General features: G+C 45.4%; 2 protein-coding genes across 9 annotated transcripts in view; one reads left to right on the forward strand and one right to left on the reverse strand.

Annotated features, from left to right (window-relative positions):
• Positions 1-15,603, reverse strand: part of timm9 (translocase of inner mitochondrial membrane 9 homolog) — a 101,868-nt gene that overhangs the window by 9,121 nt on the left and 77,144 nt on the right. For 2 of the 8 annotated variants that reach the window (XM_038780068.1, XM_038780050.1), the window contains exon 1: positions 15,183-15,204. The exons of 1 other annotated variant lie outside the window; for it this stretch is intronic. In XM_038780068.1, the coding sequence (XP_038635996.1) occupies positions 15,183-15,189 (7 nt within the window). In that variant the 5' untranslated portion in view covers positions 15,190-15,204. Of the gene's footprint in view, positions 1-342; positions 362-434; positions 611-631; positions 651-15,182; positions 15,205-15,603 lie in introns of those variants that run through there. 5 more of the 8 variants (XM_038780158.1, XM_038780079.1, XM_038780119.1 and 2 more) reach the window with 4 other exon arrangements.
• The window catches only part of kiaa0586 (KIAA0586 ortholog), an 818,517-nt gene continuing 803,356 nt past the window's right edge, over positions 443-15,603 (forward strand). The window contains exons 1-2 of the mRNA XM_038780001.1: positions 443-688; positions 5,359-5,438. Of these exons, the coding sequence (XP_038635929.1) occupies positions 475-688; positions 5,359-5,438 (294 nt within the window). The 5' untranslated portion in view covers positions 443-474. The remainder of the gene's footprint in view (positions 689-5,358; positions 5,439-15,603) is intronic.

Genomic DNA, 15,603 nt, shown 5'->3' on the forward strand with positions numbered 1-15,603 from the left:
CCACATGATGCCCCTGCAATCACCCCTCTCCACAGGACACCCCCAGTCACCACCTCCCCCGGGGCCGGCAGCAAATCTCCCAGATTCCCCAACCGCTGAGAGACAGATGCCGCCCGGCCGTTGCCCCTGGAGACGCCGTTAAGCCCGCCTTCCGCGGGGCAAAGACCCGGTAGGGGTCCGAGCTGCCAGGGTACTGAGCGCCGGTTAGAGAGTTAACGCGTCCCGTCCCCCCCCCCCCCCCCCCCCCCCCCCCCCCCCCCCCCCCCCCCCGATATTGTTTCAAGTTATTTTTTTTGTGCTGTTAGAATAAAACGGGCGGCGAGTTGGCTGGCGGTTTATTACTTTGAAACTCCTGGTGTTTGCGAAGCGGGAAGCAGCCGCTGACTGGAGGGACCTGGGCCTGTGACCGCCACTAATCCCCAAACGCAGCTCACCTCCGGTAGCAAGGGGAAATTGGCCGGGGGCCGGGGCCGGATGGAGTTACCGGTCAACGCTGTGGAAAGAGGTCGTGCCGGCTATCTTGGGACTGCCAACAGACACCGAATTTCGGTGCAAAAGTTGCGTGAAGTGACTTCCCTCTGCGGCGGGGAGGAATCAGTTTACATTCCACCCGCTCTGCCAGTGAACAAACCTGGGAGCGACAAATCAGCATCTGACACAGATGTGTCAAGAGGAGCGACTCCACCAGGTCAATGTCCATTCTTCTCCATTCACCTGTGAATTTGAATTTAATTTGGTAAAAATATTAACAATGCCTCGATCAATCCAAATGATTATGCAGTGAATTCCAACAGCGCATGTGAGTGAACGTACTGCCACATAGTGAGGTTGGAAGGAGATCTTTGAATAATGAGTATGTTGAATGAATGCAAAGATAATTATAACAGGCGCGCATCGGTTAGGATTGCATCCCTATTGATGATCGACTTTCCTACGTTTCTGGGCTCTTGTTAACTGAAGAAACACATGACCTACAAACACATCAATACTTGGGGGTATAAGTAGAAACATTCAAGATACCATAGGGAATTTAGGAGAAACTTTTTTTTACCCAAAGGAGTGCGAATATGCAGCTCGCTACCGCAGGGAGTGTGTGAAGAGAATAGTACTGATGCATGTAAGAGAGGCGAGACAAATATATGAGGGTGTCAGTCTTCTGACAGAATTTTATCGAGGAACGAAGAGAGGAGGCTTGAGTGGAGCGCAGGTGCTAGCCTTCGAAAGGGTCCAGAGGTTCACAAGAATGATCCCTGGAATGAGGAACGGTTGAGGACTCTGTAACTGTACTCGTTGGAGTTTAGAAGGATGGAGGGGAATCTTATTGAAACTTACAGGGTACTGTGAGGCCTGGATAGAGTGGACATGGAGAGGATGTTTCAACTTGTAGGAAAAACTAGAACCAGAGGACACCATCTCGGACTAAAGGGATGATCCTTTAAAACAGAGATGAGGAGAAATTTCTTCAGCCAGCAGGTGGTGAATCTGTGGAACTCTGCTGTAGAAGGGTGTGGAGGCCAATCACTGAGAGTATTTAAGACGTAGACAGATAGATTCTTGATTAATAAGGGGATCAGGCATTATGGGGAGAAGGCTGGAGAATGGGGGTGAGAAAATATCATCGGAGCAGACGTGATGGGCCGAGTGGCCACATTTTGCTCCTGTCTTATGGTCTTATGATCTTATAGGTGTCGTCAGAAACTAACTGGTCCGGTTGAATAGCTTGTTTCTATATACTGGATATTCTAGACAATATCTAGAAAATTATATTCCAACCATTTTTCCCTCTCTCCTTCAATCTTGAATTCTGTGCGTAGGGTAGGGGCGATTTCTAGGGTATAGAAACAACAACTTTTATTTATACAGCGCCTTTAATGCATTAAAACATCACAACTTGCTTCACAGATGCCGCATTGTCAGGTTGTGGAGCTGAAGGGGATCAAAATATGAGAGGGATTCGAGTACAAGAAGGGAGATATTAAAATTGCAGCATTGCTCGATTGATAACCACTGTAGATCGTGAGCACAGGTGATGGATGAACAGATCTTGGTTGAGAAAGGGCACAGACTTCAAGTTTATGGAGGGTAGAACGTAGAAGACGGCCAGCAGTGTGTTAGAATAGTCAAGTCTAGAGATAATAAAAGCAAGGGTGAAGGTTTCGGCAGCAGATGAGGGATGGAGGTGGAAATAGGCAATCTTCATGATATACAGTTGGAAGCTGATCTCGGAGTCACATATGACACTAATGTTGCAAACAGTCTTTTGTTTAGCTTCAGAGAGTTTTGATGTAGAACAATGGAGTCAGGGCCTAGAGATTGTGGTCAATTAACGTTTGAGGATCAGGGCATTTAAAAACAGGAGTGGATCATTCAGTTCCTCGAGCCTGTTTTGCCATTTGATGAAGTGATAGCTGAGCTGTATCCAAACTCCACTGACCTACCTTGACTCCGTATCCCTTAATATGTTTGCTGAGCAAAGTATTATCAATTGCAGATTTAAAATGACTAATTGAGTTAGTATCTAATGTTTCTTGTGGGAGAGAGTTCCACACTTTTTTGCACCTTTTACATGAAGAAGTGTTTGCCAAGCTCTTCTAAAATCACAGCCTGTGATTTTAAGCGAATATCACCTTCTCCTAGACTTCTCCACCAGTTTCTAACCTCACCAATTCCTACACATCCTGAAAACCTCAATCAAATCACCTGTTTTTGTAAATTCACCACTCTGTCTTAGAATTCCCCCTATACCAAAAAGGGCCGATATTCCAAATGGTGAACAGGGATTCTCACTCCCTGACTCCGATGCAGGCTTCTGTGGGTGCTATTCAGGTCAAACTATATTTCCAAGTTATTCCCCGGTATAACCCATACCTTCACCGAAGAATTTTACCTACTTACCCCTTAGTAGCATCGATGTCCTGGGTCCTGCATTGCTAAGGAAGTGAAGTAAGCTAATAACCACTTTTTCAGGTTAAGTTATTTTATTATTATACTTTTTTTCCCCTTTAAGTTGCAAACACTTTCTTTACAGAAAGGAAAAACGATTAGTGATTCTGGATGCTGCTGGTTTGTTGTAGGGACCTTCAGACTCTCTCTCTCTCTTTTAGTTCTCCTCCCCTTCTCTCCTGTTGCTGTTTCTCTGTTTTCTCTGTTCTCTGTGTTCTGTCCTCTGTCCTCCCCATTGCTGCTGCTGGTACACTTCCTTAGGTTGGGCCAATTTTATTTCAACCTTGCCCTTCATAGCCTGAGCTTTCTTGGGATCAATAACTCTCCCATCAAGTTTGTTCTCCCCATTCAATACCCTGTCTACTCTTTCAGGATCCTTGAAGAGGATAAACCCAAATCCTCGCGAACGCCCAGTCACAGGATCCATTTTAATTAAGCAGTCTACAATATCTCCACATCCAGAAAAGCAGTCCCTTAAATCTTTCTTACTTGTTTCCCAGCTGAGTCCACCAACAAACATCTTCCTTCTCATCCTCCTCATTCTTGCTGGCGTTGATCTTCGAGCCTTCCACCTCCTTGAGGGGAGCGGAGCTCCCCCGGGCCGTGCCCCGGCCGCCAGCTGTTGCTGCCTCGCGTTCTGCTGCTCTCTGCTCCTGCCTCACGCGTGGGGGGAGGAGCGAGGGGAGCCCGCGCTTAGTGCTTTTTGGCGGGAGAGATCGGGACCTCCGATAGGGGATGGGCTACGGGGCTTAAAGGGCATGGTGGGACACAACCAGGCCAATGGGTCCCCCTCTATTCAGTACATCACAGTGCTTCAACACAGCACAAAGAAATCTATGCAAACTCTCTTTTTCTTTTTCCCTTTCTCCTGCTGCAGGTTGTAATAACAATTCTGACAGACTGAAATTGACTGCATTTTTGACAGAAGAGCTGGCCACAGTTTCTGCTCTTTTCAGCTGCCACCAACCTCTTGTGGGATCTTTCCCTGCACTCTCCCAGACCAGATATTGGCAGACCTCTATGTTTCAAATGACACATTCTGTATTTTCCAGAACACACCCCATAACTTTCTATGTTTCAGGAAATCCAAGCCTTTGTTTATATAATGTCAATTCATAATTCAACCATGGTAACATTCTACAGAATCTAGATTGCAGTTCTCCCAAGGCCAGTGTATCCTTTCTAATATGCAATCCCTTAATAGTACACAGAACTCTAAATGTGACCCAACCAGGATTTTAAGTAGCTGTTGTAGTGAGCCACTCAAACCAGTGAGTTACTGTCTACGTTAGTTTTTTTGTGGAACAACTATACTCAGAATTTAAAGTCACAGTTCCAGCAGAATATCTGCAACAAAACTGTGAAGTTTTGAATTTTAGCTGTCATAATTTGAGGCATACATCTGTGACAATAGCCAATGCATAAAGCACACACATAGCTGGTAGAAGAACCTGCAACTGTATCTCCTGTCACAAATTTCCAAGTTCAAGAACTGTTTTGCCTAATCACCAAAACAAAAAAGAAAGCTACATTTATTAAACTATAATATTTATTTGGTTGATTGGTAAATGTTGCAAAATGTATAAGTTAATTCACTTGTGGCCCTCCAAAATCATGTAATCGAAACAAAGAAATTTATCTCTGAACATGGTTGCATTTCATCTCCAATGACAGTGCAAATTTAAGTCTTTGCAGAAGTCATTTGGAATTAATATCCACATTATTGATTCCTGAAATTAATTAAGAGACGATCAATTGAAGTGAAAAAATTATGTACATATTTTGTTTCAAAACCTAGAGAATCCTACTTGTGTCATTCAAAGAGATGTGAGGCCGTTTGCTTAATTTCTTTAAACACATGTTTGCAAGACTTAAAAGTTGCACCAAAACTAGTCCTTTGCCCCAGCAATGAATAAGCAAAATATCGTGGGTACTGTAAATCCGAGATAAAAGAAATTTTAAAAAAATATTCGCGTATTTCCAGCATTTTTATTTGTTTATCACCATGTATTTTAAAATATACTTGTTGCATAATATATAGGAATATATTGGATTTGTAATATATAGTTCTGCAAGTTTTGTTGTATTGAAATTGCTGCATTAAGAAAAACATGATGGAGAAGTGGACCTTTTGAAAGCAAATTTGTTCTATTTCTAAATTTGGTTATTGGCATTTTATGGAAAGCAACACAGCAAATTGTTTATATTTTATTAATTATGAGTACCAAGGATAATATGGTTTTGCTAGTTTTGTTTAATTATATCTTTGGTATTCTAAATAAAGAGGAAATGTAAATATTTTGAAAACTTTCTTGTCATTTGCATTTCATGGAAATTGTCTACTTTTGATTAAGTTTATGTGGCTCATTTGTAAGCATTATATGCATTCATTTATTCATAATGATTTAATTTCAGGATATGTAATCGATTTTAGAACAAAGTCAACTGGTGATCATGCTCAAAAAGCAACTAATGAGAACAAGTTACCACAATGGGTAAGAAATTATTTAATTTCCTACAAATTAAGTTCAGTAGCACTTTCTTTATTGAATAACCTGTTATAATTCAGTCAAGTTTGGTTGTTTGAAAGCCTGTTCTTTCTGCTGGTTGTTAAGGGTCTCATGTAAAATATGTTAGTGCTGTTTTTTAAAAAAATATTTTTATTGGGATTTTTAACATTTAGTAGCAAGATTACGGTGGCACAGTGGTTGGCGTTGCTGCCTCACAGCTCCAGGTATCGGGTGGGTTCAATTCCTGCCACGGGTGACTGTTTGTGTGGAGTTTGCACTTTCTTCATGTGTCTGCGTGGGTTTCCTCCGGGTTCTCCGGTTTCCTCCCATAGACCAAAGATGTGCAGGTTAGGTGGATTGACCATGCTAAAATGCCCCTTAGAATCCAAAGGTTAGGTGGGGTTACGGGGATGGGTGGAGGCTTGGGCTTAAGTGGGGTGCTTTTTCCAAGGGCCAGAGCTGACTTGATGGGCCGAACGACCTCCTATTGCACTGTAAACTCTGTGATTTATACACAAGAGACAGAGCCATTGGCAAAAACACAAGAAGAAACCAAGCAACAGAAACATAATAAAATCTGTACAACAGGTTGTCACTTTTCCTGGGACCCAGTTTTCCATGCTCGCATTGTCTTATTTACATTTGTATTTACAATCAATGCAAGAACTCTTCACTTCATTTATATTTACACTCATTGTGGGGAATGCCTTGTTCCCCATTGAGATTTCACGGGAGGTTAGGATGGTCAGCCTCTTCGGTTTTCCACGTGTGGGAGGGGTCTATGTCCCCTTGGCGAATGGCCTTCTCAGTCTCTCATCTTCTGTATGCAAACTCCCTTTGGTCCCGGCTGTACTCTCTGCCTTCCCCCCCCCACCCCCAATCTGTATCCACCCTTTTCTCTGCTCTGCCCACACCCTCCTAGTTAGATGCTGGTTGCAAACAGGTCCTCAAAGAGGTTTGTGAACTTTTTCCATGTGACGTGGAATCTCTCCTTGGACTCTCTGATCGAGAATTTTATCATCTCTCGTCTCAGCCAGGTCTGATAGCCACTTGGTGACGCTGCCAACTTCCAACCGAGCAGAAGCTTCTGCCTGGTGATCAGTGAGGGCAAGGTCAGGGTGTCCGTTTCCCCACTCCCTGTGTGGAGCTCTGGATGCTCTGAAGACCGCCACAGGCTCTATCTCGACCCCCATAACTCTGGACTATGTCTCAAAAAAAGGCCATCCAGAATTCCCTGAGTCTGGGGCAGGACCAGAACATGTGATTGTGTTTGGCGGGGCACCCCCTAACACTGCTTGTACTTATCCTCCATCTCCGGGAAGAACCCGCTTGTGCGTGTCTTAGTAAGGTGCATCCTGTGCACCACTTTGAGCTGCATCAGGCATAACATGGCGATCCTGTGCAGCGCCTTGCTCCAGAATCCTCCCCTTATTTCCATGCCCAGCTCCCCCCCCGCATTTCCATCTGATCTTGTCGAGTGAGGTCCTGACCTTTCCTATATATGTCCATAAATGTCGCCACATTTGTCGTCCTTAACCATTGTGTCCACAAGCGTGTCAGGGTCTCTGGGTGATCATTTTTGTCGTCTTGTGGAGAAATTGCAAGTATGTCCAGGTATCTGAGCTCGCTCCCTTTTGGGAGCTGGGGCTTCTCTGAGAGTTCCCCCCGGGTTGCCAGACTATTGTCCATGTACATGTCCTTTACTTTCAATGTCCCTCTGTCCTCACTCCACGTCCCAAGTATGGCATCTATCTTCGCTAGTGCGAACCTATGTTCGTTGCAGATGGGGGTCTCTGTGGACATAGAACTGGTTACAGGTCTTTAGTGCCACTATCTCCAGGCTCCTGGAGTGTGTGTATGTGGGGGCCGTGAGTGGTGCGATGGCCAGTGATTGGAGAGACATCCCCATACAGGAGGCTTCCTCTATTTGGAACTCAGTATGCCTCCGTTTCCTTTAGCCACCCCCTCACTCTCTTCTTTTTTGTTGCTGAGTGGTAGAATAGGGGGTTTGGAAGGGCCAGGCCTGCCACGTGCCAGCCTCGCTGCAAGATGGTCTTACCACTGACAAAGGCCATGATTAGCTTGTCGGCTCTGGTGAAGAAGGATTTGGGGATGAAGATCGGGAGTGATCTGAATAGAAAGAGGAACCTAGGCAGCACGTTCATTTTGACTGTCTGTACCCTTTCCGCTCGCGAAAGAGGGAGTGAGTCCCATCTTTGCAGGTCCCTCTTCACCACCTCCACAACGCTGGAGAGGTTCCACTTGTGGAGTCTCGTCCAGTTGTGGGCTATCTCTATCCCCACGTACCTGAACTTGGTTTGGGTCACTTTAAACAGTTCCAGCTTTGCTCCTCCCTCGAGGATTCACCAGGAAGGTTTTGCTCTTTCCCAGGTTGAGTTTGTAAACTGAGAAGGCACTGAACTCCCTAAGGAGTCCTGTTATCTTTTCCATGCTGGCCTGGGGTTCAACACATAGAGGAGCAGGTCACCTGCATAGCGCGAGACTCTGTGCTCGGTGCCTCCTCTCCGAATGCCTGCCCATCACTCTGCTGATCGAACGGCAATGGCCAGTGGCTCGATTGCCAGTGCGAATAGGATTGGGGATAATGGGCATCCCTGCTTCGTTCCCCTTTGCAGCCGAAAGTACTCTGAACTGGTACAGTTCATTTGTACGCTCGTCATAGGAACATAGTACAGGAGCTTCACCCAAACAGTGAACCCTGCTACAAACTCAAACCGTTCAAGAACCTCCTCGATGTGCCTCCATTTTATTCGATCAAAGGCTTTCTCAGCGTCCAGGGAGATGATCACCCCTGGGGTCTTCACCCCGAAATGGGTCATTATCACGTTCAGCAGGCGCCTGATGTTCGCTGTTAGCTGTCTGCCCTTGACACATCTGGTCTGATCTTCCGCGATCACTCTGGCAGACAGCTATCCAGGTGCCATGCCAGAGCTTTTGCTAGGACCTTTGCATCAGTGTTTATGAGAGATGGGTCTGAATGATTCTCGCTCTGTCGATCTTTGTCCTTTTTGGGGATCAGTGAAATCGAGGCTTGGGCAGAAGGGCCCCCATCGACAGTGAGTCATTGAATATCTCCCACAAGTGCGGGGCCAGTGCTGCTGAAAATTCTTTGTTGAAGTCTACCTGGAACCCATCAGGTCCCGGTGCTTTCCCTGACTGCGTGGAATTAATGTATTCCACGATTTCACCCAGCCCCAGCGGTGCTTCCAACCATTGTTTGCTGTCTTCCCCCACCACCGGTATATCCAATCTGTCAAGGATCTGCTTCATTCCAAGTCCCCCTCCGGGGGTTCGGAGGTGTACAGACCTCGGTAAAAGTTTGTGACGTGCTCGTTTTCCTTATTTGGGTCTGCCACATCCTACCATTTCTGTTCCTAACTTGTGCTATCTCTTTTGTGACTGATTGCTTTCTTAGCTGGTGCACCAGCATGCGGCTGGCCTTGTTTCCATGTTCATAAAACATGCAGGTGGCAGAACTGGTGGACTGCCTTCTTTGTGATGAGCAGATCAAATTCCATCTGCAACCTTTTCCTCTCTGCCAACAATTCCACAGCTGGGACCATGGAATACCGCTGATCCACCCTCTGTATGGAGTCGATCAGCCGCTGCTTTGTTGCCCTTTGTTTCTTGTCCCTAACGGTCCTAGAGGAAATGATTCCCCCCCCACCCCCCGATCACTGCCTTCAGTGCCTCCCAGACGTGTTGGGTGAGACATCCCTGTTTTGGTTGCAGGCTACATACCCATCAATGGCTGGGCATCTCTTTGTACAGAATTCCTTATCAGCGAGGAGAGCTGGATTCACTCTCCATGGGTGGGCGCTGGGCCTGGCCCTTCTCCAGCCTCACATCCATGTAGTGTGGTGTGTGGTCAGAGATTACAATTGCGGAGTATTCTGTCTTTGTTGCCCCAGGAAGCACCATTTTCCCTACGACAAAAAGGTCTTTATGTGAGTAGGCCTTGTGAACATAGGAGAAAAGGAGATTTTTTTCTCTCAGGGTGTTGAACCTCCGTGGGTGTGCCCCCCCCCCCCCCCCCCCCCCCCCCCAGCAACATGAAGGCACTTAATTCCCGCGCCATACTTGACACGGTTCCTGTCCTTGGGCTGGATCTGTCCATTGTCGGGTCCCTTACGCACTAAAGTTTCCCTCCACCACTCCATGATAAGCCAGTAGGTCAGGGATTTCAGCCATGATTTTTTTGACAAACTCTGCGTCGTTCCACTTCAGGAGCCATTTTGCATGCAACTACTCAGCTTGAGGCCGTCACCGGAAGTCCATTAGTGCTGTTTCAAACCAGTTAGTTGTGTATGCCACAAAGCACAACTGCTTGCAAACTCTCAAAGAGAAACTTCCACCAGGTCAGTTTAAATAACGATTGTATTAAATAAGAACTATTGGAGCAGGAGTAGACAATTGAGCCCCTTAAACCTGCTCAGTCATTCAATATGGTCATGGCTGATCGCATCTCATCCTCATCATCAACTTTCTGTCTTCACCCCAATCTTTCATCCCACAGTCTATCTATCTCAAATTTGTTTCGTGCTCTGGCAATCACCAACCTTTTTAAAAATTCATTTACACGATGTTGGTGTCGCTTGTTCGGCCAGCATTTATTGCCCATCCCTAGTTGCCCTTCAGAAGTTGGTGCTGAGGTGCCTTCTTGAACCGCTGCAGGTGTAGGTACACCCACTGTGCTATTGGGATGTGAGTTCCAGGATTTTGACCCAACGACAGTGAAGGAATGGCGATATATTTCTAAGTCGGAGTGGTGGAGTTCCCAGGTATCGGTTGCTCTTGGCCTTCTAGATGGTAGTGGTCATGGGTTTGGGAGGTGCTGCCCAAGGAACCTTGCCGAGTTCCTGCAGTGCATCTTCTGGATGGTACACATGGCTGTCACTGTATCCCAGTGGTGAATGGATTGAATGTTTGTGGAAGGGTTAGCAAACAAATTGGCTGCTTTGTCCTGGATGGTGTCGAGCATCTTGAGTGTTGTTGGAGCTGCACTCATCCAGGCAAGTGGAGAGTATTCCATTACACTCTGGACTTGTGCCTTGTAGATGGTGGACAGGCTTTGGCTGGTCAGGAGACGAGTTACTCACTGTAGGATTCCGAGCCTTTTACCTGCTCTGGTAGCCACAATCTTGCTGCATTTGTATATCGACTGCTTCATATCTGAGGAGTCGCGAATGGTGCTGAACTTGGTGCAGTCATCTGCGAACATCCCCACTGACGTTATGGTGGAAGGGAGGTCATTGATTTTTAAAAAATAAATTTAGTGTACCCAATCATTTTTCCAATTAAGGGGCAATTTAGAGTGGCCAATCCACCTAGCTTGCACCTTTTTGGGTTGTGGGGGCGAAACCCACGCAAACACGGGGAGAATGTGCAAACTCCACATGGACAGTGACCCAGAGCCGGGATCGAACCTGGGACCTCGGCGCCGTGAGGCAGCAGTGCTACTCACTGCGCCACCGTGCTGCCCGGGGAGGTCATTGATGATTCAACTGAAGATGGTTGGGTCTAGGACTCTACCCCGAGGAACTCCTGCAGTGATGTCCTGGAGCTGAGATGATTGACCTCCAACCACCACAACTATCTTCCTTGCGCCAGGTCTGACTCCACCAGGGAAGAATTCCCCCCCCCCCCCTCAATTCTCATTGACTCCGTTTTGCTAGGGTTCTTGATGCCATTCTCTGTCAAATGCTGCCTTGATGTCAAGGTAAGGAAGTCTCACCTCACCTCCAGCATTCAGCTCTTTTGTCCATGTTAGAACCAAGGCTGTAATGAGCTGAGTGACCCTAACAGAACCCAAACTGAACGTCAATGAGCAGGTCATAACAGTGCCGCTTGATAGCACTGTTCATGACTCCTTCCATCACTTTGCTGGTAATGAAGAATACGCTGATCAGGCAATAATTGGCTGGGTTGGATTTGTCCTATTTCTTGTGTACAGGACGCACCTGGGCAATTTTTCACATTGCTGGGTAGATGCTAGTGTTGTAGCTGTACTGGGACAGCTTGGCTAGGGGTGCGACAAGTTCTGGAGCACAAGCCTTCGGTACTTTGCTGGAATATTGCGCCTTCAGCCGTTTGTTGATATCACACGGAGTGCATCGCACTGGCTAAAGACTGACATCTGTGATGCTGGAGACCCCTGGAGGACACCAAAATGGATCATCCACTCAGCACTTGGCTGAAGATTGGTGCGAATACTTCAACCTTGTCTTTTGCACAGATGTGCTGGGCTCCTCCATCATTGAGGATGGGGATATTTATGGAGCCTCCTTCTCCAGTAAGTTGTTTAATTGTCCATCATCATTCACGGCTGGATGTGGCAGGACTGCAGAGCGTAGATCTGACGAGTTTATTGTGGAATTGCTTAGCTCTGTCTATTACTTGCTCCTTATGCTGTTTGGCACACAAGTAGCCCTGTGTTGCAGCTTCACCAGGTTGGCACCTCATTTTTTGGTATGCCTGGTGTTGCTACTGGCATGCCCTCTTGCACTCTTCATTGAACCAGGGTTGATCACCTGGCTTGGTGGTAATGGTAGAGTGGGGGTTATGCCGTGCTATGAGGTTGCAGATTGTTGGTTGAGTACAATTCTGCTGCTGCTGCTGATGGTCCATAGCTCCTCATGGATTCTCAGTCTTGAGTTGCTAGATCTGTTCGAAGTCTATCCCATTTAGCTCGGTGATTAAGGGGATCAGGGGTTATGGGGAGAAGGCAGGAGAATGGGGATGAGAAAATATCAGTCATGATTGAATGGCGGAGCAGACTCGATGGGCCACGTGGATTCTGCTGCTATGTCTTATGGTCTTATGATTGTGCCACACACAGTGGAGGGCATCCTCAATGTGAAGACAATACTTTGTCTCCACAAGGACTGTGCGGTGGTCACTTCTACCGATACTGTCATGGACAGTTGCATCTGCAGCAGGCAGGTTGGTGAGGATGAGGTCAGGTATGTATTTCTCTTTTGTTTGTTCCCTCCCCACCTGCTACAGTCCCAGTCTAGCAGCTATGTCTTTTAGGATCTGGCCAAATTGGTCTGTGGTGGTACTATCGAGCCACTCTTTGTGATGGATATTGAAGCCTCCCACCTAGAGTATATTCTGCGCCCTTGCCACCCTCAGTGCTTCCTCCAAATGGTGTTCAACATGGAGGAGTACTGATTCATCAGCTGAAGTAATTCCTCCTCTTTTCTGTTTTAAATTTGCCACCCCTTAGCCTAAAACTATGGCCTCTTGTTCTAGAATGTCCAACAAGTGGAAACATCCACTCTATGTCCATCCTGTCAATCACTTCAGTATCTGTATGTCTCAATCAGATCTCCTCTCATTCTTCTAAACTCCAGCGAGTAGAGGCCTAAACTGCTCAATCTCTCTCCATGAACATGAGGCAGGAGAGGGTTGCACATACAAGGTTAAAGATTGCATTGCCCATAATTAATTTCATATATCTCAAGTTGATAATCTCAAGTTGCTGATGATACTAGTGTATATTGGTGTTCTGACTTAGAATTCATTTATCAATGAAGCAACAGTTGCGTAAAGAGTTATTTCCAAACCATCAGATCCACTGAATTAAAAAATGACAAAACAGCGAAGAAAAAATATAAGCACAAATAGAACAGAGTTGTCTGGCTTCAAGGGCCAGATTGTCGTGGCTTGGTTTGTCGGATCGCCACCTACCACTATTTTCGCATATTTGAGTGTCAAATTGAAATGACAATTTTGGCTAATTCAATTTCCTCACTTTTCGAAATACTTGGTCTGTCTGACAACCAGTGCAATTTTAAATGTTTCACTATGCTTTCAATAATCTTTCTTTATCCCTGCAAGTAATCCCAACTCCATTTTATCTGCCAAATCAGTTAACTGACTCTTGGTTACTTTCTGTAAACCAGTCAAAGTTAGATCTTCCACTTTTTAGAAAATGCTTAATTTCCTACACCATTTTGGATTCGAACCTGTACCTTATAGCCTGCAGTAACTCCAATTCATTTGTCAGTACCTCACTTACTCCTTTTTTAAGGATTCACAGATCACAACATTTAACAATAAATCCCAGACCGAGTTTGACTATTCAGCATCCGTAACCCTTTTTTCACATGTTTAAATTCCGCAAGAGCCCCTACTTTTGTTACGATCCAATTTTGGTGTTCTAACTGGACGGGAACATCCTAGCACGGAACCCTGGTTCAAAAGACTGTCACTTTAACTTTTTTTTATGGAACAGAGTCATGGGACCGCTAATTAGTTTTAATAATAAAAAAAATGTATTAAACATGAAAAAATTGGATTAGAATACAATGCTTATTCATTTCCACTCTTAGTTTAAAAGTTACACACAGGTTTTAGGATTAACACGGATTACGAAGTACATCTTTTTAAAAATAAATTTAAAGTACCCAATTATTTTTTTCCAATTAATGGGCTAAATTGTGTGGCAAATCCACTTACGCTGCACATCTTTGGGATGTGGGGTGAGACCCACACTGACATGGGGAAAATGTGCAAACTCCACACAGGCAGTGACCCAGGACCGGGATTGAACCTGGGTCCTTGGCTAACTACTGCCACACTGTGCCGCCCACAAAGTACATCTTAATCTACAATGGCCTCATTAACACACACGTGGACCTTGTAAAAGTCCATTGACCTTGGGTGGGAATCCTGCCCCAGTCCCTTTTACATACACAAGTTAACTGTGGTCAAAGACATGGACTCTGCTCTGAGCCCAAGTTAGTGTCTGTAGATTTCTCCTCAGAATCTCCCAGATAAAACTTTCCAAACTCCACTCCCAAAATCTTCTCATAATAATGCTTTGCCTTAGCAGTTTGCATTCCGAAATTCAGTCTAGGTTTTACAAATTACTCTTTTAAACAAAGCCTCTATTCCACTTTTAATTGCAATTCGAGTCCAGGTTTTCACACTAACCCCTTTAGGATTTCTTTGCCTTGATTGCTGTGAAAAATTATCACTCTTGATTCCCAGACTATATTAAAGAGGAATTAGACATTTCATCTACCTCTGAAGTCTGTTGTCCCACTTTGAATCTAGTCACTGTGATTGCCTCTTTAACTCAGAACATTTTGTTTATTCGTCTTGAATTCTTCTGAAAAAGTCTTGGTTTCTGTTTTCTTAACTCCAGTTGTCTTAAACACTCGTTCTATCCCAATTCCCAGGTTATCTGAACTGTAACTTGTACTTTCGGAAGCCTGCCTCTTTGCAACCCCCATCTTGTCCAGTCTTTATTCTGGCAGAGTTTAGAAATGTTCATTCCTGAAAATCCTGTTTCCAACTGCCCACAAATTCAGCTAAAACAAAAACCTAAAAGCTTCTTTACCTTACAGGGCCCTAGTTGCTCAGCAACACTGCATACCTCTGCTGGCCTATTTATTTACTCTTCATGCCGTGGCCCTGTCTAAGCACAATAGAAACATATTTGGAACTGAACCAACTCCCATGCATGCAAACATCTTTGTCCAGTATGATTCTAACTATAGATTTTACCCTTCTGGGCACAGAAATTTTAAATTAAACACACTTAAAACTATACCTTATTTCTAAGGTTTACCAAAACAAATAAAAATCCCTTTAAACTACCTTTGTTTTCCAAACAAACAATGCACATTTGTGTAGTGTCCTGGGGGAGGTGTGGCCTGTACAGGCTGGACACTTAACTCTACCAAACTTTCCTCTCACCTGACATTTGAATCACCCCAGATGCATTGGACTCGTTTTGACGACCGTGCCTCCAGTTGCCTTGGCCCTATGTGGGGAGCAAAATGGCACAGTGTTAGCACTGCTGCCTCACAGTACCAGGGACCCAGATTCGATTCCAGCCTTGGGTGATAGTCTGTGTGGAGTTTGCATGTTCTCCCTGTGTCTACGTGGGTTTCCTCCAGGTGCTGCTCCCACAGTCTAACGATGTGCAGGTTAGGTGGGTTGGCCATTATAAATTGCCTCTTGGTGTCCAGGAATGTGCAGGTTAGTTTATGGGGGAGTGGACCTAGGTACAGTGCTCTTTTGGATGGTTGGTGCAGACTCAAAGGCCGAATAGTCTCCTTCTGCACTATTGGAATTATATGATATGGAATTCCCTCCCTAAAACCATCTGACTTAA

The sequence above is a fragment of the Scyliorhinus canicula genome, chromosome 2, assembly GCF_902713615.1.
Source record: "Scyliorhinus canicula chromosome 2, sScyCan1.1, whole genome shotgun sequence".
Taxonomy (NCBI): Eukaryota; Metazoa; Chordata; class Chondrichthyes; order Carcharhiniformes; family Scyliorhinidae; genus Scyliorhinus; species Scyliorhinus canicula.